Below are 20,905 nucleotides of genomic sequence, written 5' to 3'. Positions count from 1 at the left end.
TCAGCATGGTCCTAGACTCCGTCAGAGGTCAGACCAAGAGAAAAATAACTCAGAGGGTCTCTCAAATTAAACTGACTTCACAGATCTTTAGATTTAAAATCTTGTAAAGGGATGGATGCTGAAAGACCTAGAGAAATTTCTACGTATACACTTAGAGAAATTTCCATACTGAGGTTTCACATTGAGAAAGACTTTACAGATCCAAGAGAAATACAGGATCTGAGATACCCAGAGATACCTGGGCTAAATGAGCTACTTTATCAAATGCTCTTCATCTCCTCACAGTGTCTACTATAATGGAACAGTTGGAAATGCAGGCTCTGAAGTCAGATCGTCTGCACTGGAATTTGGCTACTTAATAGCTCTGTGATCTTGGGCAAGTTACTTATCTCTGTGTCTCAGTTTCTTCTTTTGTTATATGGGCGTAATAATAGTACCTACCTCATTAGTTTGTCATGAGAATTAAATGGGTTAATACATGAAAAGTGCTTAGATCAAGTACTTGGCATAAAGTGAGAGCTGGATATCCAGGACGGGGCAAAAATAGGTTTACAGTTGTGAGTACACAAAATAGTTTTCTCTTGTATTGTGTATTAATTATTGTATTATTATTTTCCATACGAACAACTGCAAACCTACTTTGGCCCCACCCTGTATATTAGCCATCATTATTAACCACCTGGGGGAACTTCAACTGGATTTGGAGCCTGGGCGTCCAACTGGAAAGGTCTGCTTACAAGTGTCTTGTGAATGAGATTTGCATAATGGCTAAAGCTCTGCTGACGTCAAAGGCTCCTTGCAGCTCCAGGTCATATGTAGTCCTGGAAGTAATTCCTGTCACACGACAGTCCCACAATCGCCCCACCAACCTTGCTTCCTACCCAGCTCCTGAAGCACCAGGAAGTGAAACAAAGCTGCAGAACCCCATGCCTCCAGCTCACCCTTGTGCCTGTCATCTCATCCCCTAGGGCTCCACTTCCTCCTCCTCCTTTTCACCTTTCATCTACTAATCTTTAGGGCTCCCAGAATGGGGATCAGAAGTGGGAAAAGCATAGGACACATTATGCAAAAGTGAGGTGAGCCCCCTTACTTCCACTGGCCACCACCAATTTCCTTATTCCATGTGTATCCACAGTATGTGGGCAGAGGCAAACTATTTCTCACTCAAACTGAGATTAACATCTCTGATGCTGGAAATGTTTTATTCAAAGGGTGGATTTACCAGGGAGTCATATTTGAATCAGAAGTTTCACTGGGCAGTTTTGAGTAGTTCTAAGGGAAGGGAGACCTCGGTTGAGGGTAAATTTCTCAGAGGAAAAGGGTCAACCTCTTAGGGAGGCTTTGGGAGCTATCTGTGTGGTCACTCATGGCCTCATTCTGACGTTCAAATTGTCCTGGGACCCTCCACTAGGTTTGGGGCAGCCCCAGATTTGGACCACCCTCCGCTCCCACGCCAAACCTCACACTCTCAGCTGTTTCACTGACGTTGCATCAGAGAGGGTGATGAAATCAGTGTCAGCGGATTTTACCCATGGATGCAACAGGCTGAAGGACTGACCGGGGTCACTGACACTGTACACCTTCAACTATTCAGAACTCCTGGACTTCTTAGCCGTGGTGTAGGGGCTGGAATGCCTAAACAGGATGTCTAGCCCTTGTTCACACTGGTGTCCCCCCACAAAAAAAATTACTAGTGTCCTACAGATCCCATGAAACTTTGGGCCACTAAGGTTGAACAATCAGATGGGTGTTGGCAACAAGTGCCCCCTCCAAAGGCTCCTCTACCCTGCACAGTGAGGCCTGAAGTGGGGAAGCAGTAACACTTTATATGGCTGCCCAGTTCTCAAACTGCCTTCCAGTGCATTCTGTCCCAGTGAAAATAACACTGTTTTCAATGGAGAAAAAGAGCCCTCTTATTTCTGGAGGGCATCTAGTGGGAACCAAACTCCATTCTAATCTGAGCTTGCCCTCTTATTGGGAAATAAATGAATGCTTCTGTTTTGGTTTTTCTGCAGGCAGGGGGAGGTAAGGAAATTAGTTGGAGGGACATATCTTTGAGAGGCAAAAAAAAAAAATGAGGAAAAGGTTAAACAGGAAAGAACTTGAAACTAGGCTCATTTAAATATTTGTTACTCTCACCCCACCCCCTTCTACAGCCATTTCAATTCCTGGAGAGCATTACACATATGTCTCATCCCAGGCTTCCAGCCACAGCAACCAAACGAGTCATTTCCCTGGGAACTGAGGCTGCATACCTGGGCTCTCCATGGAGGGGGATGATGCAGGGAGGGGAATCCCACCTGCTGTGAGTCACCTGCTGGTATAAAGGGCGGGTGTTACAATGCAGGGACCTTAAAAAGGAACGCAGAGACAAGGAGAGAAAATTAAAGGAAGCAGCTCAGAACTTCAGTGAACAGAGGAAACCAAAACAGAGACACAGGGAACAGAGAGAATCGGGCTCTCTGTTCAGAGAGCAAGGGGAAGTGGGCAGATTCCACAGGGACTGGTGCAAGGCACAGAGCCAGCTGGATTTGAGAAACAGGACCAAGATGCTGGGAAGCAGAACTGTGATGCTGCTGCTGCTGATGGTGCTACCACCCTGGGCTGCTCAGGGCCGGGCTGTGCCTGAAGACAGCGGCCCCTCTTGGGCTCAGTGCCAGCAGCTCTCACAGAAGCTCTGCACGTTGGCCTGGAGTGCACATCCAGCCCTGGGACATGCGGTGAGTGGCAGCCTCTGGGACGAAAGAGAAGCCTCTCCAGACTCTCCAAGGCTGCAGTGGAAGATTCTAGGATCTTGGGTGGAAGCTGGAGAGTTGAAGGCCATTAGGGAAGGAGAGAGGACAGGGGAGTGGGGCTCCTGGGAGAGTCGTGGGCCTCAGAGTCCATGTGGGGTTCAAAAGTATTCATTTTATGCCTCTGCTCCTTTCCAGAATTTTCCAAGAGAAGTGGGAGAAAAGGGAGATGATGAGACTACAAATGATGTGCCCCATATCCAGTGTGAGGATGGCTGTGATCCCCAAGGACTCAGGGACAACAGTCAGGTACTAAGATGAGGCTGGGCCATAAGGAAGAAGGGAATGGGGACATATCGGGGCACCATGGTGAATTAGTAAAAGTTGTATCTGTCCTTGTCCATTCAGGCTGCTATAACAATGTACCGTAGACTGGGTAGTTTATAAACAGAAATTTTTCACAGTTCTGGATGCTGTGAAAAATAAATTTCTCCAGGCTCATGCCCAAGGAGGTCAGAGTGCCAGCATGGTTGGGTGAGGGCCCTCTTCCAAGTTCTGTCCTCAGAAAGGGCTAGGGGGTTCCATGGGTCTCTTTAATAAACTCTAATCCCATTCAGGAGGGCCTTCACTCCCATCCCTCCCAAAGGCCCCACCTCCTAACATCCCGGTGGAGGCTAGGGTCTCAGTGGGAATGTTTGGGGGACATGAACATTCCACCCATAACTGTGTCTGGGAAAGGCAAAGACCCGGATTGGTCTTGGTGAGTGGAGCAGAAAGAGGGTGTTCATTTTCTTTCACTGCTTTTTCCTCCTAGTCCTGCTTGCAAAGGATCCACCAGGGCCTGGTTTTTTACGAGAAGCTGCTGGGTTCAGACATTTTCACAGGGGAGCCATCTCTGCTCCCCGGTGGCCCAGTGAGCCAGCTGCACGCATCCTTACTGGGTCTCAGGCAACTTTTGCAGGTATGAGCTAGGGGGGCCTGGAGTACAGTGGCTTGGAATCTGTGACAGACTAGGGGTAGGGGTGAAGGGTCTAGAGTCCTCTCTAATTGTGTCCTGTGTCCTTTCAGCCCAAGGGGCACCACTGGGAGACTGAGCAGACTCCAAGCCCTGGTCCCAGTCAACCATGGCAGCGCCTCCTGCTCCGCCCCAAGATCCTTCGCAGCCTCCAGGCCTTTATGGCTGTAGCTGCCCGGGTCTTCGCCCATGGAGCTGTGACTCTGAGCCCCTAAAGCCGACAGCCGAAGGATGGCATCCAGACCTTTATGGCTCAGCAAAGCCAAGATGTGAGCCAGCAAGTCAATCAGCCCATTAGTTCTAATGGGACCTGCATGTTGAAAAGTTACCAGCACTGGCAGACTTATGATGCTGACCTAGTTCTTGCTATTTATTAGACGGGAAGGGAAAATTTGGGATTATTTATCCTCTTGGCAGCAGTTTAAGGGGGAGGATTATTTATTGTATTTATACTGAATTATGTATTTTTCAATAAACTTATTTATGTGGTATCTGAGTCTCATTTCTAGGTTTGGTTGCGAAAAAACAAATGAAAAAATAGGGACAAGGGACTACAACATGCACACTTCTTCTACTCTGCAGAAGTGTGGTAGAGTTTCCCTCTGGCCCCTGGAGTATAGCGCAACTGGGATCTTTTTCGTCTTAATCTCTGAATGGCTAAGCAAGATGAAAGAGATTACAAGGGGTTGAGATTAGGAAATGGGGAACCTCCCTTGCTCCCCTACCCAGTGCCTCCTTCCCAGCTTTCTGGGACAAGAGTGTATTTGGCCAAAGACAAAACCCCATCACTAAAGGACCAAAATCAGAATTGTTGGAGCAGGAAGCACATTCCAGGAAGATAAAGGCAAATCCCCAAAACTAATGGGATTCTCCCTCAATGGATTTTTGTGGCCCTTCAGAAGGCACTTTGATTATCAACTGCCTTGGAGCCCTGGCTGGTGTAGCTCAGTGGATTGAATGCCTGTGAACCAAAGTGTTCCCAGTTCAATTCCCAGTCAGGGCACATGCCTGGGTTGCAGGCCAGGTCCCCAGTAAGGGAGAGCTCAAGAGGCAACCACACATTGATATTTCTCTCTTTCTCTTTCTCCCTCCTTTCCCCTTTCTAAAATTAAATAAATAAAATCTTAAAAAAGAAATAAATAAATTGCCTAAGAAAGAGTATGGGAAACAGCTGGTGATTACTTCCCTTCCTTTTCTCCACCTTCACAACATCAAAAAGAGACATGGGCTTCGGGGTCAGACAAATCCAGGTTTAAAATTTGGCTTTGGCACAACCAGTTGAGGATCAATGGGCTAGTTATGTAACTGTGCCCCCCATATATAGCTCACAGCACCCTTGGGAGACTCTGTGGGTCAGGAAGGCTGCTCTAAACAGGGAGGTAAGAAGAAGAAACGTAACAAAAGGGGTAAGCTGGGGTGGGTGAAAAATAGGCCATGATTTGCTTGCTGACCTTGATCCTGCGTGGCCTGCTGATGTCTTCAAGAACGTTAGTCTTTTCCCTGGCTGGTGTAGCTCAGTGGATTGAGCGCGGGCCTGTGAACCACATGATCACGGTTCGATTCCCAGTCAGGGCACATGCCTGGGTTGCAGGCCAGTTCCCAGCAGGGGACACGTGAGAGGCAACCATACATTGATATTTCTCTCCCTCTCTCCTTTCCTTACCTTCTAAAGATAAATAAATAATAATCTTTTTTTAAAATAAAAAAAAAGAACGCTAGTCTTTGGGAGCAGAGAAATAAAGAAGTTCAAAGAGGAAACACTTCTGGGTCAGCACAAAGTTTATTACCCACTTCTGCTCAGACAGGCCTCTTTCTGAACGGTACTGTTCCTTCAACATAGTGATTTGCAACCGGTGTGCCACAAGGATTTCCAACAGCCATCCGTGAATGAATCAAAATTATACCTGTTTTTTTTGGTTTTTTTTTCAGATCGGAAGACAATTTGTTTTTTTGGTGTGGCACAAAATTTCAGTAATTAGTTTATACACGCCATAAGATGCAAAGGTTGAAAATTACTGTAACATACCAGGCAGGAACCACCACATGTACAAGGCCTTGCTTTGCTCACATCTCAAGTTTTACTAGAAGCACACAGTAAAGCGACAGCGGTCAGCCCGGGGCTCCCTGGGAATGGCTGGGGCGCGCCATGGTCCAGAGCTCCATGATGAACCTTCGAGGTTCTAAGCTCCAGGGACTTCCAGGTCCATGCCCCCAAAACAGAAACCATCTTGTTAGGTAAACAATATATGTACAAAAGAAAGGAATGATATCTTAATAGAGAAATATACAAGGCCCAGGGCTCTTCTTCCTCTGTAAAAATACCAAATTCTATCCATACTATAAAAAGTAATTCCTGAATTCCCAGCAACGGGTACCATCCCTGGCCTCCAGGAGTGATCTGCCTCCTAAGCACTGGAAAAGTAGGAACTGGGCAGAGCAAGTTACTGTGCAAAGCCTCACAGGCACAGGAGGCTGGCAGCAGGATCGTCCCCCCCCCCCCCAGGGAGGAACGGGCGTGGCCAGCCTGCAGGGCAGAGGAGGAGACTGACGGGAAAAGGAGATCTACCTTTCACTCCTTTCCTCAGAGGGGGAGCTGCACATGGTGGCTGAGGCAGAAAGTTCTCAGTCCCCGCAGGAAAAGAGAATTTAGGACTTGAGTCGGGAGTGAGGGGAAGAAGAAACAAAAAGGTTCGCCTAGACACGAGGGGAAGACGGAGTCCTGTCCTGTGGCAGTTCCCCACCGCGGGCCAGCACTATCCATACTATAAAAAGTGTGGGCACCGGGTTGGTCTTACCAGCTATCAAAATGCTGAACTCCTTCCAACTGGAAAGAAGCAACTCCTCTGACCGTCTCCACACACCTCCAAACCGGCCTGGCCTGCTCCTAAAACCACTATACCTCCCAGCACAGCAGGCAGCCCCCAGGGTCCTAGTCAGAGCAGTGCCCAAGGCCGGCCCACTCTATGCTTGTACCTTTGACCCCAAGTCACAGAGTTCACCCAACTTAGATGGGGCACACGCCTGATTTCCCATCCTTGGAGAACGACATCATGATGCGGGGGTTGGTGGGGGTAAAAGATACCGGAAGAACAGAGGAAACACAGTTCCTAGTAGTCAGAAGGAATCAGGGGCCCATCTGTGTAGAAATGGCTGGGGTGGAAGACATAAGCCTCGTCCGCAGTGTTCTGGCCAGCTAATAGTGGGTCTCCGTTTGGCATGATATCTTCAATCTTCATACTGTTCCTGAAGACTGGGTAGTCCAGAGAAAGATGTCAGGCCCTGATCTTAGACAAGGAATTCCTAACCCAGCAAGGAAAGTGAGGGCTGGAAGGGCCTGAGGGGACACTTAGGTGGGGCAGCAGTTGGTGTGTGCATTTCCTAATGAAAGGAATTACAAAGAAATAAGCCTCCTCTCCAAGGAGGAGCTTAGATCTGGGCCTTTTCTGTAATGGGTAATTACAGAATTGGGAGAGGAATTGAGAAAGAGAAGATACCACCACCACCACCACCCCCCACACTGCCCTCCCCCCCACCCCCCGCCCCCGTTTCCCTAGCCCCATCTCATCACTCACTTTCCATTTCCTCAGTGTTCAAGTGTCTCAAGTCGTGGGGCAAATCTGGTTCCAGCTCTGGTGCTGGCTGTGAAACAGGCTCCAGAATAGGTTCCAGCCTCAGTTCTGGTCCCAGGTTTGGCTCTTGCACCACACCTAGTATGGGCTCCAGTGATGACCCCAGGTCCAGCCCTACCTCGAGCAGTGGCTCTAACCCCAGGCCTAGTTCTGGCTCTGGCCCTGGTGCCAGCCCTGGGGACAGCTCTAGTGATTCCACTTCTGGCTCCAGATTAGGCTCCAGCGGCTGTTGCAACTCATCCACCTGCCTGGATATTCCAATACAGGAAAAGGGAGAGGGCTCAGTTGTTTAGGCGAAGTGGGGAATGGTAGGGCAAACAGAGGCTACCTCTCCAGTGTAAGAAGGTAACAGAGACGAGGGCTTAAGAGTACGAGCCTCACTCTGCCCTGGCCAGGTAGCTCAGCTGGTTAGAGCATCGTCCTGAAACACCAAGGCTGTAGACTTGATCCCCAGTCGGGACACATGGGCACATAGAAAAATCAGACAATAGATGGATAAAGAAGTGAAACAACAAATTGATCTCTCTCTCTCTCCCTCCCCCTCCACTCTCTGTAAAATCAATAAATACAAATTTAAATGGAAAAAAAAAAGAGCCCTGGCTGCTGTAGTTCAGTGGATTGAGCACAGGCCGGCGAACCACATGATCGCGGTTCAATTCCCAGTCAGGGCACATGCCTGGGTTGCAGGCCAGTTCCCGGCAGGGGGCGCATGAGAGGCAACCACACACTGATATTTCTGTCCTTCTCTCCTTCCCTTTCCCTCTAAAAATAGAGAGATAAATAAATAAATAAATAAATATATATATATATTTTAAAAAGAGCACAGGCTTTGCCAGAGTTTGAATCCTATCATTTACAAGCTGGGTGACCTTAGGCAAGTTAACTAACTTCTCTGAGCCTCAGATTTATCATCTGTGAAATGGGAAGAATACATAACAATGCTTAAGAGACAGGAATATGGCTAAAAGCAGGGCACAGGAATCTGACAGCAGCCACGCACCTTAAGCATGGCCCTTCACTCTGCTAACCCTCGGTGTCCTTAGCCAAACACAGCAATAACAGTGTCTGCCTCACAGGGCCATCGGGAAGACAGTGAACGAGAGAATGAACACACAGCTTTAGCGCCATGCCTGGTACTTAATAAACATCCATTAAATGTTCCTACTCACATGATTTCTTGTAAGGATTATATTCTTTAAAATGTTCTAAAAGTATCTAGCATCAAGCAGCTGCCCACTAACATCAGTGATTATGACCACTATTATTGGGGAGCCCCTGGGGAGACAACCTAAGGATGGCAGCAGGGAAACACAGGAGAGAGAGACTAGAAGAGCAGGAAGAAACCTAGAGGCCTGGAGAGTACGAGTGAGAAGGAGGGAAGGCCAGGGAGATGGGGATGGGGCAGGTCCAGGTCCCTATGCCAGCCAGAAAGGGGGAGGCGAGGACCGAGGAGTCCCCAACTCACCGGTTAGAGACCACAATGAGCTTGTGTTTCAGGTATTTTTTTCGTTCCTGGAGATTAACTGTGGGGGACATACACAAGGGGTGGCGAGGTCAGTGGACTGGACACAGACCAATGGTCGTGACAGTCATACCTCCTTATTAACTAGCAGTGTCCCACAAATAAATCCCTTAACTTCTCTGGTTATTGGTTTTCCCATGTTTGTAAGGAATGAGCTGGAATTTTGGATGCCTGCAATCTACCAGTGAAGTATGTCGCTGACTCTCACCTTTGTCCTCAAAGTAGCACCCAAAAGCCTCATCCCGGGGGGTGCGGGGGTAGAGGAAGCGCAGGGGGTTCTCGGGTATGTTCTCCTCCGTCAACAACTGGTAGTGGTGGATGATTTTGGTCAGTGGGAGTGACTGCAGCACCTCCTTGGTGAAGGGCTTCACAGAGTAGATGACCACCTTATCTGGAGAGTGGACATGGGAGCAGGCAGGCTGAGATACGAGGCTGGGCCTGGGAGCTGCCCACCGTGCCTGCCCAGCCCCCGAGCTGCTGAGGGATTCAGGACAGAGCCGGGGAAGCCATGGACAAGCAGAGGGCAGAAAGGAGAGGTTGTGGGAACAGCAAGGCAGAGCAGCTGACCATCATCCTGGTGTTCTACCCAGGAGCAGGTGATGCCCCCTTCCAATGTTTCACTGAAGCGCAGCAGGAAGGTACCAGACATGGTCTTCTTCAGCAGCTTGCGCTCCTGGCTCCGGCTTACAAAGCCCATGATGCGTCTGGAGCAGAGAAAGCAGAGAGACCTGCCTGCCTCCCTGATTCCTTGGATGGGAAGAGAGTGCCAGGTTTTGGCCCTAGCTGTGCTCCTTATAAACTGTCCCATTGTGGCCAAGTCACTTTGCTTCACTAACGATATTGACCTCCCAGGGTGGGAAGAGGTATGAGGATTCAGTGAGGCTGCACGAATCAAAAGCACCTTATTAAAGGCAAAGTGCTGTGCAAATGGGCAGGTGGTGTGGTGGAAAGAGCAACACAGGCTTGGGGGCAGGCAAGCCTGGGTTTAAAATCCCAACTTGGCCCCTTGGATAAGTTCTTTAATTTCCTCACTTGAAACAAGGGTGGCAACACCCACCATGCAGCATAATTTTAAGGATTATGTGACAGAATTCATGAAAGCACCCAGCAGGCCCTGGAGCACAAAGGTGCTTGACAAATACTGGCTCTGACTACAATTGCAATTGTGAGGGGGTGTGACCTTAAACCAGTTTTTTGTTCCTGCTCTCTATTTACCACATGAGGGCGCACAGGGTCCATTCTCAAAACCCAAAAGGCAGCTGGGCCAAGGGGAGAGGGAAGCTGCAGATCTTACCCATCTTTCCAAAGATCCTTCAGGTGGTCATGTACCAGGTCCAGAATTTTGTCTAGCCATGTCCAGAATGGTAGCTTCCCAGGGGGGCTCTCTCGCTGAAGGAGAAACGGAAAGGCAGGGAGAGATGTAGAGTTGCCCCTGACGTGGGGAAGGTGTGATGGGGGCGGGGCGGGAGTCTGGACTGGGGACTAAGATCTAGCTGCCCAGTATTACCTTAGTGAATTCAGCCCAGGACAACAAGGCACTGTCATTCCCAGAGTTCTGTCCTGTGACAGACAGGTAATGAAAGGAGGCAAGTCAGGGCTCCTGGGGTGGAAAGGACGGAGGGCTGGGGCTGAGAGAAAAAGAGGTCCGTACCAAACAGCTTGTCCCGCAGCATGCTCAGCTGGTCCTGGTCTAGGCCTCGGCCAACATAGGACGAGAACTGCCAGCTGAGAGCAGGGCCCAGCAAGCTCCAGGGGGCCTTGGGGGGGCTGGAGAAGAACTGCTGATTCTGCAGGAATGCGGGGCGGGGGGGCACAGCACAGCTCAGGGCAGCATCCTCACACCAGCCTGCCACACCCCTCCTCACCAACCATCCTCTGCCTGTTGGCCCTGCCTCCTACCTGGGGGTTTGAGCTGAGCAGATTGAACCAGAGAACTGAGGCCCAGGCAATTGAGAGCTGGTTCGTGTTCGAGATAATCACCACAGGGAGGGTGTCCGTCTGGAGAGAAGACAGGAATCACAGAGGTGGCTGTGATGATTTTAGCTGCAGATACTTGGTAGGGAAAAGGGGTGATTATTTCCCCGAGAGGTTTCTGTTTAACCCTGCCTAATGCCTTCTCCCAAACCTGTATCATCTCTCCCTGCCCTCCATCTTTACTCACTTTCAGTTCCTGCTTCAGACCCTGGTAGGTGTATCTGACCGTGAAGCTGATAATGTGCAGTTCCTCTGTCACACCCAGCAGACTCTGGGACAGCCAAAAGACAGTGAGCAGAGGGTCCTTCCGCACGTTCCTCCTACTCCCCAACCCCCTGTCCAGGCCTCACCTTATTGCTGCCCTTTCCTGAACCACCTGAACGCTGCTCCGTCAGAGTCTGTGAAGGGAGGGGAAGGAGAGAGGAGGCCGGAGGAAGGGCCTCAGTGTCCCTAGGACCCCTGTTTTGCCCTCAAGACTTCCCAAGGCCTGGGACCTTGCCCCAGCCTGTTCCACTGGACTAGAAACTTAAGCTACCAGCCCGTCTTACCAGGTAACGGAAATCCCAAATTAGGCCCTGACTCTGCCCTTTCTCAGGGGTCAAAGTTTTCTTGTTTGAGGTCAGAATGTTGAACTTCCGGAAGCTGTTCCAGGAGGAAGAAGAGGTATGAGGGACAGGAACAGAGTTATTCTAAAGTGCAGCGGGAAAGCAACAGAAGTTCCACGCATTTCAGACCTCTGCACCTCCCTCTGCTCCCACCACCCAATCAGCCTCCTCCTCGTCCATGTCCCCATCATGGCGGCCACACGTGGCTGTGTGAGTCATGCAGTTCACACATGTTTGCAGCGTTCTTGTCAGGTACCTACCCTTGTGATTGAGGAGGATTCCTGAAAAGAAATGCAAAACATAAATAAATATATATAAATACAAATACAAATATAAATATAAATACATATTGGGAAGGAAAACAGTGTAGAAATTAGGAGTTTGGTCTCTGGTATGAGACAGATCTCAGTTCAAACCCAAACCTGCAGCTCACTAGCTATGCAGACTTCCACAAGAGATGCCATCTCTCTGGCCTTGTTCTCTGATTTGAATGGTGCATCGATAGTATATAACTCATGGGGTTCCTAGACAATTAAATGAGTATTTGACCAGGTGTATGGTGACATGCACATACTAAGTGCCCCCAAAAGGGATGTTATTATTTCTATGAGGTAGGGGTCTCCCCTGCCCTATCAGCCCATGTCTTGCCCACTTCATGGTCCTGCCCTTCACCGGCCCCACTCACCTGTCAATAAAGACTTCTGCGGTCAGTGACTCACTGCCTTCCTGGAGTCTTACCAGCAACCTGGGGAGAAGAGAGGTGGATGAGAGAAATGGTCAACCTCAATTCCCTGGATAGACCAGATGTTCGGAAAAGAGAAGGGAAGAGATTAGAAGAGGCAGGTTGGTTGAAGGGGAAAAAGAGAAGAAACAGCCAAGAGCGGAAAGATTTGTAAACAGATCTTCTGATCTGGAAGCAAACAGGGCAGGGTCTGGAAAAAGGAAATCAGGAGTAAGTTCTGAAACGCCAACCTTGTGCGGACAGTGAACTTGCTCCCAGTCCTGAGGATGAGGGGTCGATGGAGAGTCTGAGGCATACAGGGCTGGGTTTCTACCACAAAGGCTCTGGGAAGAGAGACGCAGACAGAAGATACAGCTCGGCATCTGCAAGAATGGCTCCCCTCGTTCCTTCCCTCTGCCCTCTCTAGAAGTCCCTCCTTGGCCTCTCAACCTGTGGAGCAGACGCTGCAGCAGCTCCATAACCTGGGCCTCCTGCATGTCCACTCCTTTGGTCAGAGGGTCATTTTCATAGGTAACCAAGAGACTCAATTCCTTCAGCTCCTTCAGCAGCTGCCGCAGATGAAACAGGAGCTTTGCTCCTTCGGTGAACCTGAGTGACAGAATCCAAGGAGAGAGAATCCATGGGCTTCCCGGAGCCCCCAAACAGGCTCTAAGAGGTCCCCTCTAACAATGCAGTGATTTAGAAACTGATTGGGACAAAAAAAGAACATGATTCATAATCCAAGAAATGAAAATCAAAGCTACTTTCACATTAAAACTGGTAAATGGTTAACATAATAAAGCTAACTTTCATATGATGCTTGACACGTACTATTTATTCTAAGTGCTTTACACATGTTAAAGCATTTAACCCTTACAAATACCCTATGAAGTAGGCACTAGTATTTTCCCTATTTTACAGATGATAAAACTGAAGTACTGAAAAGTTAAGCAACTTGCTCATAGGTCATAGGGTTGGGAAAGAATGAAGCTGGATGTAAGCCCAGGCAGTCTGGCTGNTGCTCCTTCGGTGAACCTGAGTGACAGAATCCAAGGAGAGAGAATCCATGGGCTTCCCGGAGCCCCCAAACAGGCTCTAAGAGGTCCCCTCTAACAATGCGGTGATTTAGAAACTGATTGGGACAAAAAAAGAACATGATTCATAATCCAAGAAATGAAAATCAAAGCTACTTTCACATTAAAACTGGTAAACGGTTAACATAATAAAGCTAACTTTCATATGATGCTTGACACGTACTATTTATTCTAAGTGCTTTACACATGTTAAAGCATTTAACCCTTACAAATACCCTATGAAGTAGGCACTAGTATTTTCCCTATTTTACAGATGATAAAACTGAAGTACTGAAAAGTTAAGCAACTTGCTCATAGGTCATAGGGTTGGGAAAGAATGAAGCTGGATGTAAGCCCAGGCAGTCTGGCTGCACGATGCAGACTTCTGCCTTCTACACTTTCTGTCTAAGGAAAGTATAAAAAGAAAAGTAATAATAGGCAACGTGACAGGAAAACAACCCTATACCACATGGAAGCAAATAAATTGGGATAGCAACTTGAAACTATTTTTTTAAAAGCCTTGAAAAATGTGCATACACTTTACAGCATTCCATTTCTGAAATATATCCTAAAAAAATAATCAGACACATACACAAAGACAAATGTACCAGGAAGGGCATAGTTTTTGTTATTTGTAGTAGAAAAATTAGCAACAATTGGTAATAGGTATATAAATTATGGCACAGTCACATCACGAAATACTATGCAATCATTAAAAATAATGATTCAGGCTCAAATATTTAACATGGAAAGACATCCAAAAATACTAAATTTAAAAAAATTGTAAGAGAGTACAGATACATGATTTTTTTAAAGATTTTTATTTATTTAGTTTTGGAGACATAGGAACAGAGGGAGAAGAAGAGGGAGAGTAACATCGACATGAGAAAGAAGAACCGACGGCCGCCTTTCGCCCATGCCCTGACCGAGGACCAAGCCCGGGGCGGAGGCATGTGCCCCACCAGCAACCGAACCAGCAACCTTTTGCTTTGCTGTCGACTGCAGCCAACTGAACCACACCAGTGAGGGCCAGATATTATATGATTCGATTTATCTTTAAAATAGATGTTATTTTTGTATATATGCATAGGAAAAATCTGGAAAAAGTATGCAAGAGCATGAACAGAGGGTACCTACCTCTGTGTGATTAGATTATACAGATGGGTGATTTTTACTTTTTTTTATGTTGTCTGAAATTTTTTCAATTGGTATACATTATATTTATCATGAGAAAAAGCAATAAAGCTCTTTTTTATTAAAAACAATGACAGAAGGCGAGGCGTGCTCTCCCTCTTGTGAGCATGCCCGCACCCTTGCCTTATCACACCCTAAACTCTAAGGGACCCCATGAGACCTGCAACCCAGGGAGCAATGGGCAGCGGCAGCGTGTCCGATGCTAACCCCCTGAGCCTGCCTCCAAGGCCCTGTTTTCTCTGACCCCCCAGTGAGCGGACAGCAGCCCCGCCTGGGCCCACTTCTTTCCTGTATGGTTCCCGGAGAGCCAAAGCGGCCCCGCCAGGGCTCTCTCCTGGTGCTCCTTCTGTCTTAGCCCTTCCTTGTTTCACTGTCCCCAGCTGTAATAAACGTACTCTCAAACAAAACAAAATTTTTAAAAAATCAACACAATAACACCATCATCACCAGCGAGGAAAGGTATATACTAGAACCCAGAAATACCACTTCTAGCAACTTATGTTACAGAGATAATTAGGAATGTAAATAAAGATGTAGCCATGAGGTTATTTAAATAATTTAAATACTGTTCATGTATGCGAAGCCCTATATACCTGTTTTTAATTTACCTGTATATTTTTAATGGTTTAAATTATAATGAATTTCCTCATGGGAAAATACTTAAAACAGTAGGTATTTTTCGAGTACGTTGAAGGACACATTCCTTTTTTCTTATGTCACAATAAAATTAATCTAAAGTAAAAAGTTTACTGGAAGAATAGCAAGAAACTAAAAACAGCCTTAATGTCCCAAAATAAAGAGTCCCTTAGTTACACTGTTACCTCCACAGAAGGAACGAATGCAACCACTGCAAGTAACAGGGGCAAATAAACTGCCAAGTGAAAACAAGGCAAAGAAGTAACGTGTCTCAAAACAGGATGAACAGTATGATTCAATTTTTGTTGAATAATGTTACAGCAGCTACATCTGGGTAGGAAAGCAGTGAGTAAAATTTTTTTTTGCATTATACTCATTGCACACAAAAAAGTAGAAGATATATATTTCTCAGGTAATTAAAAAGAAAAGGCTCTGGCCCTGGCCGAGTGGCTCAGTGGGTTATATTGTCGTGCAGGTTCCATCCACGGGCAGGGCACAACCATGAAGCCACCAGTGAATGCATAAATAAGTGGAACAACGAATCGATGTTCCTTTTCTCTCTCTCTCTCTCAAAAATCAATAAATTAAAAAGAAAAAAAGAGAGACAGGGAAAGGGCCCTGGGCTTCCTGGGTAGTGAGAATGAAGAGCAGAGTGCAGTTGTAGTCAGATGAGGAAGCTGGGATCATTCTGGGGAGCAGAGATTCAGGAGAGCAATACCTCTTGCCATATACAGGGTATTACAATCTACAAAGCACAGGGCAGTGGCTAGGACAAGGGCTGGATCAGCATGAAGGCAGGGAGGTGCCTCTTACCACTTCTCTAGCTGGAGAAGGAGGAGTTCTAACCCTCCATTTGTGGGAGCTCCAATGCAGGCTTTCTGTTGCTGGGCCTTCCACTCCTCCAGCTCAGGCAGCAGTAGTTCAATTAGGGTAGTTAGTCGGCCTAGCAGTGCTCTGGAGTCATCCAGCACCTCCTATGAAAGACATAAGTAAGTGCTGAGCATCTCTCACCACCCCCTTCCACCATTCAACTGGGGATAAAGGGACAAAGAAGCCAAGGCTAAGAGGCCAGGGCTCCCAGGTCCTTCATTTTCCCCAGCTCCCTGCTGCCCACTCCCTCTGTCCTTTGCCTCCCACCTTTCTCTTTTTGTCCAGTTCATTGAGAGTTTCCTGCAGAAGCTGCATCTGTTTGGTATGATGGGGGTCCAAAGAAGCTGTCCTCACTGGATGCAGGAGCAGGAAGTGAGACAAACGCTCAGGCCTAGGGCTCCTTCCCCTCACCTTCCTGGCCCGGACCTCAGTCAGAGTCAGGGAGGGGGAATTCTGATGTGAGAAGGGAACCAAAGCAAAGCACAGGCACCTCTGTGCCCTCAGGTAAATTCTGAATTGTCCTGCTTGAAACACAAGCCCACTGTATCTGCTCAGGCAGTTTCCCATGCATCTCCTTTAACATTCACTAGCTGTCCCTCAGCCAAAGCTCCAGCCTGACCTCCACAACATACCCTGGCACTTCTAGCTTTGCATGGCAGCAGGACTGAGGTGGGGTGTAGCCAAAGGTGATTACTGTTTATTGGGTCTCTTCCCTTCTGCTCTTGTCTACCCTTGGCCTTCCAGCAAGCGCCTGTCTTTCTCCCACCCTTCAATGTGCTTCCTACCTGGAGCTTGGGTCTTATATCGGAAGCAGAAGACATCTTGCTGGTCTTTCAGTTGGCTGAGGGATTTTACCAGCTTCTGTAGCAGGGATGAGACCCAGATAAGGCTGCTTCTGTAGGAGGAGGCAGGCCGAGTCCTGCCCACCCTGGCTCCTGCCACATCTACCAACCTCCATCATAGCCCTTAATTCCAGGACCCGGGATTCAATCTCATGCTGCTGGCTCTCTACAGGTGCTTGGAGGTCTGGCTCCTCTTGCTCCTGAAATAAAGAGGCTCTGAGCACATTCAACTCTACCATTTCATCCCTCAAATCCAGGCCTGAAATTATACAGTAGGCTAGTAGGGAATCTTATTCTGAGACAAATTTTCTGAGTCCTTTCTGTGGTCCCTCTCTACTCCAGGAGCTTTCAATATCACCAGCAAATCGTTCTCACCACTTGAGCCCTCTGAGCCTGGATCAGAATTCTTTTTTCTTCCAGAAGGAGATTAAAGATCATCTCAGCCAACTGGATAGGGCCTCCAGGAAAGGCCTGCAGGAGACAGAGTATTGAATGAACGCGGCTACTTTCAATGAACCTTCCCCCAAGTGAAGCAGTGCTTCCCCCTCCTTCAGGGTCCCGAGCCCTTCCCCTTTTCACCACTGGTCCCCAAACCCTAGCCTCTTCCAAACAATGGCCTTCTCTCTACCAGTGACCCCCAAGTCCAGGCTCTATTCCCCTTTCCCCAGATCTGCACCTGCCCCTTTGCATCTCCAGGTCCTGTCCTACCCCTGTCCAAACCACACTCCTCTGCAGCTCCCGCTCCTACCTCGTTATATCCAGTTCCTCCAAGTACCTGAATGTCCCGACAAAATTTTCGCAAGTTATGCTGCAGCAACAAGCGCTCAGGGTCCTGGCTGCAGCGGGCACACTCATAGTTTAGTTGGTCCGAGAAGTGGAGGAATAGCATGTTAGCCTGGTAACTATTATTTCCCAATGCAGCTTCCTGCCTGGGGGCCAGAAATGACAAAGATTATTAAGTCTCTCTGCAGGATGGTTACTGGCTTGAGGCCTTGTAACCCCTTCCTGCCCTTCCGGTCTCCAGGATCCTGGGGGCTCAGAAAAAAGAAACCATTTTCCTCATTCTCCACCCCCAACTTCCTGAGGACCTCACCAGTTCTGGTCTTCAATCCAGACAGCCAAGTACTGTCGAATGTCCATTGGCAGGAGGCTATTTGTGTAGAGCTGGTGCAGCTGATCCTGAAACGGGCTGTCCAGATTCTGCAGCATCTCCCATTGCGCCATTTGGGATCTGAGTCTGGATTCAAGTTCCCAAATGTAAATTTTGCTGGACTAAACCATCCACAGTCTCATGATACTTTATTATTACATACTGAAAATTTGTAATTATACAGGTAAGAATAAAAAGGGGTATTTAGCTGACCCCACTTGCAATCTTCATCCCCTACCCTCTTCTCCAGAAATCAATATTATTAATTTGGTACATATTCTTTCAGAGAGTACTAATTAAGAGCTCCAATATGTGGGCCTTTTGTTTTAATAGTAATTTTTGAACACACACCAAAGTCAAGTGAATAGTAGAAGGATCATCCATGCACTCATTCTTCGTCTTCAACAAACACTGATGATATTTCTATCATTTTTATTTTATCTATCTTCCCCAATAAATTTATTTTAAATTTGTACGTGTATACATTTGTTTACACGGCAGTGTTGACAGGTGGTGTGGGTCGTAAATATCTATTTCAGCATGTCTCCTCCTGGTCCCAAAGCTTCATCGGGGGCTGGACCCTCCTTGGAGTAGAGGCACACTCGGTACACTGCTCTCCATGCAGGAAGGCAGAGCTCTGTTCCAAATGCTTAAATGCTGTGACACCTTAAGGTCGTGTCACCTCTTATGACTTCTGTTGATCTCTGGTTCTTCATGTGGATTATCAACTTAGGCAGAGACCCAGAAATTTCATTCAAAACTGGTTTTTGCCTGTCATCAAGTAGACTGAGCAGAGACTCTTTTTCCCTAGCTTGCTCCACCTACTACCATTTGTCAGTTTAGGAAATTAAAACTTCTTGTTGCAGCCTCAGCCTAACAGAAAAGAACAAACATGCACATCAGTAGTCTAAAAATGTCACATGATTTTATTACAAATCAAAGAAGAAGGTTGGGGTGGGAGAAACTTTTTTGTCCTCCAGAATGAATAGTTATGAGCTCCCTTGCTACCTCTAGGAATTAGGAACAGGAGAAGGAAAGCATTGGGCAGGGTTTCTTATTTTTCATTTTAACCCTTTTAGTAGTGCTTGACTTTTTAAACTATGTACACTTGTATTGCTTTTTAAAAAACAAATAAAGAAACCCCAGTTCTCAAGGAACTAGTTGTTGATATTAATAAAGTAGAATAAGAAACAGAAGAGAAAAAACAGCAAAAACAAAAAAAGCAAGAAATACTGGCTGGTGTAGCTCAGTGGATTGAGCAAGGGCCTGCGAACCAGACAATCGCGGTTCAATTCCCAGTCAGGGCACATGCTTGGGTTGCAGGCCAGTTACTGGCAGGGGCCAGTTCCCTGCAGGGGATGCACCAGAAGCAACCATACATTGTTTCCTTCCTCTCTCTTTCCCTTCCCCTCTAAAGATAAATAAATAAAATATTTTTAAAAAAGCAAGAAATAAAAACAAAGAGTAAGGCAACAAGTAAATTCTGAAGTTTAAATATGAAAACAAACAAACCTGTTTTGTTTTTTTCCCAAATGGATTGCAAACACTTGAGGTTAAGGGCTGTGACACTTATGTACTTACTTCTCCAGTTATCTCTCTCTCTCAGTTACATACTGTGTTCAATAAGCGTTTCTGAAATGAACTTCTTTTGTATGTGATCTTAGGACAATAATTTCACCTTTCTGTATCTTATCACTTTTTAAAAGATTTTATTTATTCATTTTTAGAGAGGGGGAAGTGAAGGAGAGAGGGGGAGAGAAATATCAATGTGTGGTTGCCTCTCATGCATCCCCTGCTGGGAATTGGCCTGCAACCCAGGCATGTGCCCTGACTGGGAATGGAACCGTGGTTGTTTGGTTCGCAGGCCCATGCTCAATCCACTGAGCCACATCAGCCAGGGATGTATCTTATCATTTTTAACATAACAAATAAGTATGATAAATCGTATCTCCCCTTAGACATTGACCTTTTGGGGGGTGGGGTGGGGGTGAGGATCAAAAATATCACAGATCAGGTTAAAAGCGTTGCTAAGACACTAAAGAAATGCCACAAAGCCAAGTCTCGGGTCTTGAAGAAATTTTGGGAAGGGGGCATTAGGTTTGGGAAGCTAGGCCGGACAAGAAAGGGTTGATGCAGAAAGGCGACAGCTCCTATTTTAATGTAGGGACAGAGGCTTCAGGACAGAGCCCCCGGGGCCTGCCGCACTTCCTAGAAGGAAGTCGAGCCTCCCCTCTCAGTCCAGCGCGCTTTCTCAGGGTCCGTACCTGGTTAGGGTCTCAGTCCTCGCTCCCTCCAGGGGCTCTGAACAGGCTTCCGTTTTCCAGAAGGAGCTCGGACACCAGAGCCTCACTCCCCGACCTCAGTTTCGTCCCGCTTCTCGAACCCGTCCCCCTGGTAGCCGGTTTGAGCGAGTAACAACCTTAGAGCTCGCCGTTCCCAGCCCCGCACCCCAACATTGGCCAAGCCCTTCCCGGGGCTGAGTTCATTGGCACTGCTACAGCCCCGCCCACTCCTTGGGGCGGGACAAGCGGCGCGGAAACCACACCTCCATCTCCAGCGATTGGTGAGAGGCCTCAAGTAAGCACCGCCCCATATCTGCGAAGGGAGGAGTCCAATCAATGTAATATCACAGAACTGAAACTGCTGATTTCCGAGAACTTGCTCATTAGCTACGGAACCGATATTGCTCGGACTGTGAAACGCTTTGAATTCCATAAGAGGAGGGACCGGAATTTCAACAATTTGAGATAGGAAGGGGAGGGCTGAAGTAGTAACAAAACAAAACAAAACTCTCAACTGTGTACCGAGGTACTGAAGTACGTGCTATGTACTTTAGGTTCCTTGTATCGCTTTTAACTTTCACAAAACCCATTCAGGCGAAAATCATCCCCCACTTTAGAAAGTTTTAAAACTGAGTTTGGAGAAAGAAGTTACTAGTCAGC

The 20,905-nt window shown here is 47.4% G+C and overlaps 2 protein-coding genes across 2 annotated transcripts; one reads left to right on the top strand and one right to left on the bottom strand.

Annotated features, from left to right (window-relative positions):
* Positions 1-617: 617 nt before the first annotated feature.
* On the top strand, positions 618-4,229 carry IL23A (interleukin 23 subunit alpha). Its single transcript, XM_037030266.1, has 4 exons — positions 618-2,720; positions 2,931-3,041; positions 3,547-3,693; positions 3,801-4,229. The coding sequence occupies exons 1-4, from the start codon at positions 2,550-2,552 to the stop codon at positions 3,960-3,962; spliced, it is 591 nt and encodes a 196-aa protein (XP_036886161.1). The 5' UTR covers positions 618-2,549; the 3' UTR covers positions 3,963-4,229.
* Positions 4,230-5,672: 1,443 nt separating this feature from the next.
* Positions 5,673-20,430, bottom strand: STAT2 (signal transducer and activator of transcription 2). The gene is made up of 24 exons (XM_037030024.1): positions 20,228-20,430; positions 17,907-18,050; positions 17,589-17,742; positions 17,189-17,284; positions 16,924-17,013; positions 16,757-16,832; positions 16,239-16,324; positions 15,915-16,075; positions 12,649-12,807; positions 12,450-12,542; positions 12,163-12,222; positions 11,738-11,758; positions 11,421-11,514; positions 11,223-11,270; positions 11,060-11,143; positions 10,798-10,896; positions 10,550-10,685; positions 10,406-10,458; positions 10,193-10,287; positions 9,466-9,602; positions 9,107-9,289; positions 8,842-8,899; positions 7,320-7,624; positions 5,673-6,997 (listed from the first exon to the last, which is right to left on the bottom strand). The coding sequence occupies exons 2-24, from the start codon at positions 18,035-18,037 to the stop codon at positions 6,855-6,857; spliced, it is 2,562 nt and encodes an 853-aa protein (XP_036885919.1). The 5' UTR covers positions 18,038-18,050; positions 20,228-20,430; the 3' UTR covers positions 5,673-6,854.
* Positions 20,431-20,905: the final 475 nt, after the last annotated feature.

Source organism: Sturnira hondurensis, unplaced genomic scaffold (assembly GCF_014824575.4).
Source record: "Sturnira hondurensis isolate 20B ecotype Veracruz unplaced genomic scaffold, ASM1482457v3 Scaffold0020601, whole genome shotgun sequence".
Lineage (NCBI taxonomy): Eukaryota > Metazoa > Chordata > Mammalia > Chiroptera > Phyllostomidae > Sturnira > Sturnira hondurensis.
This window is presented reverse-complemented; position numbering and strand designations above follow the sequence as displayed.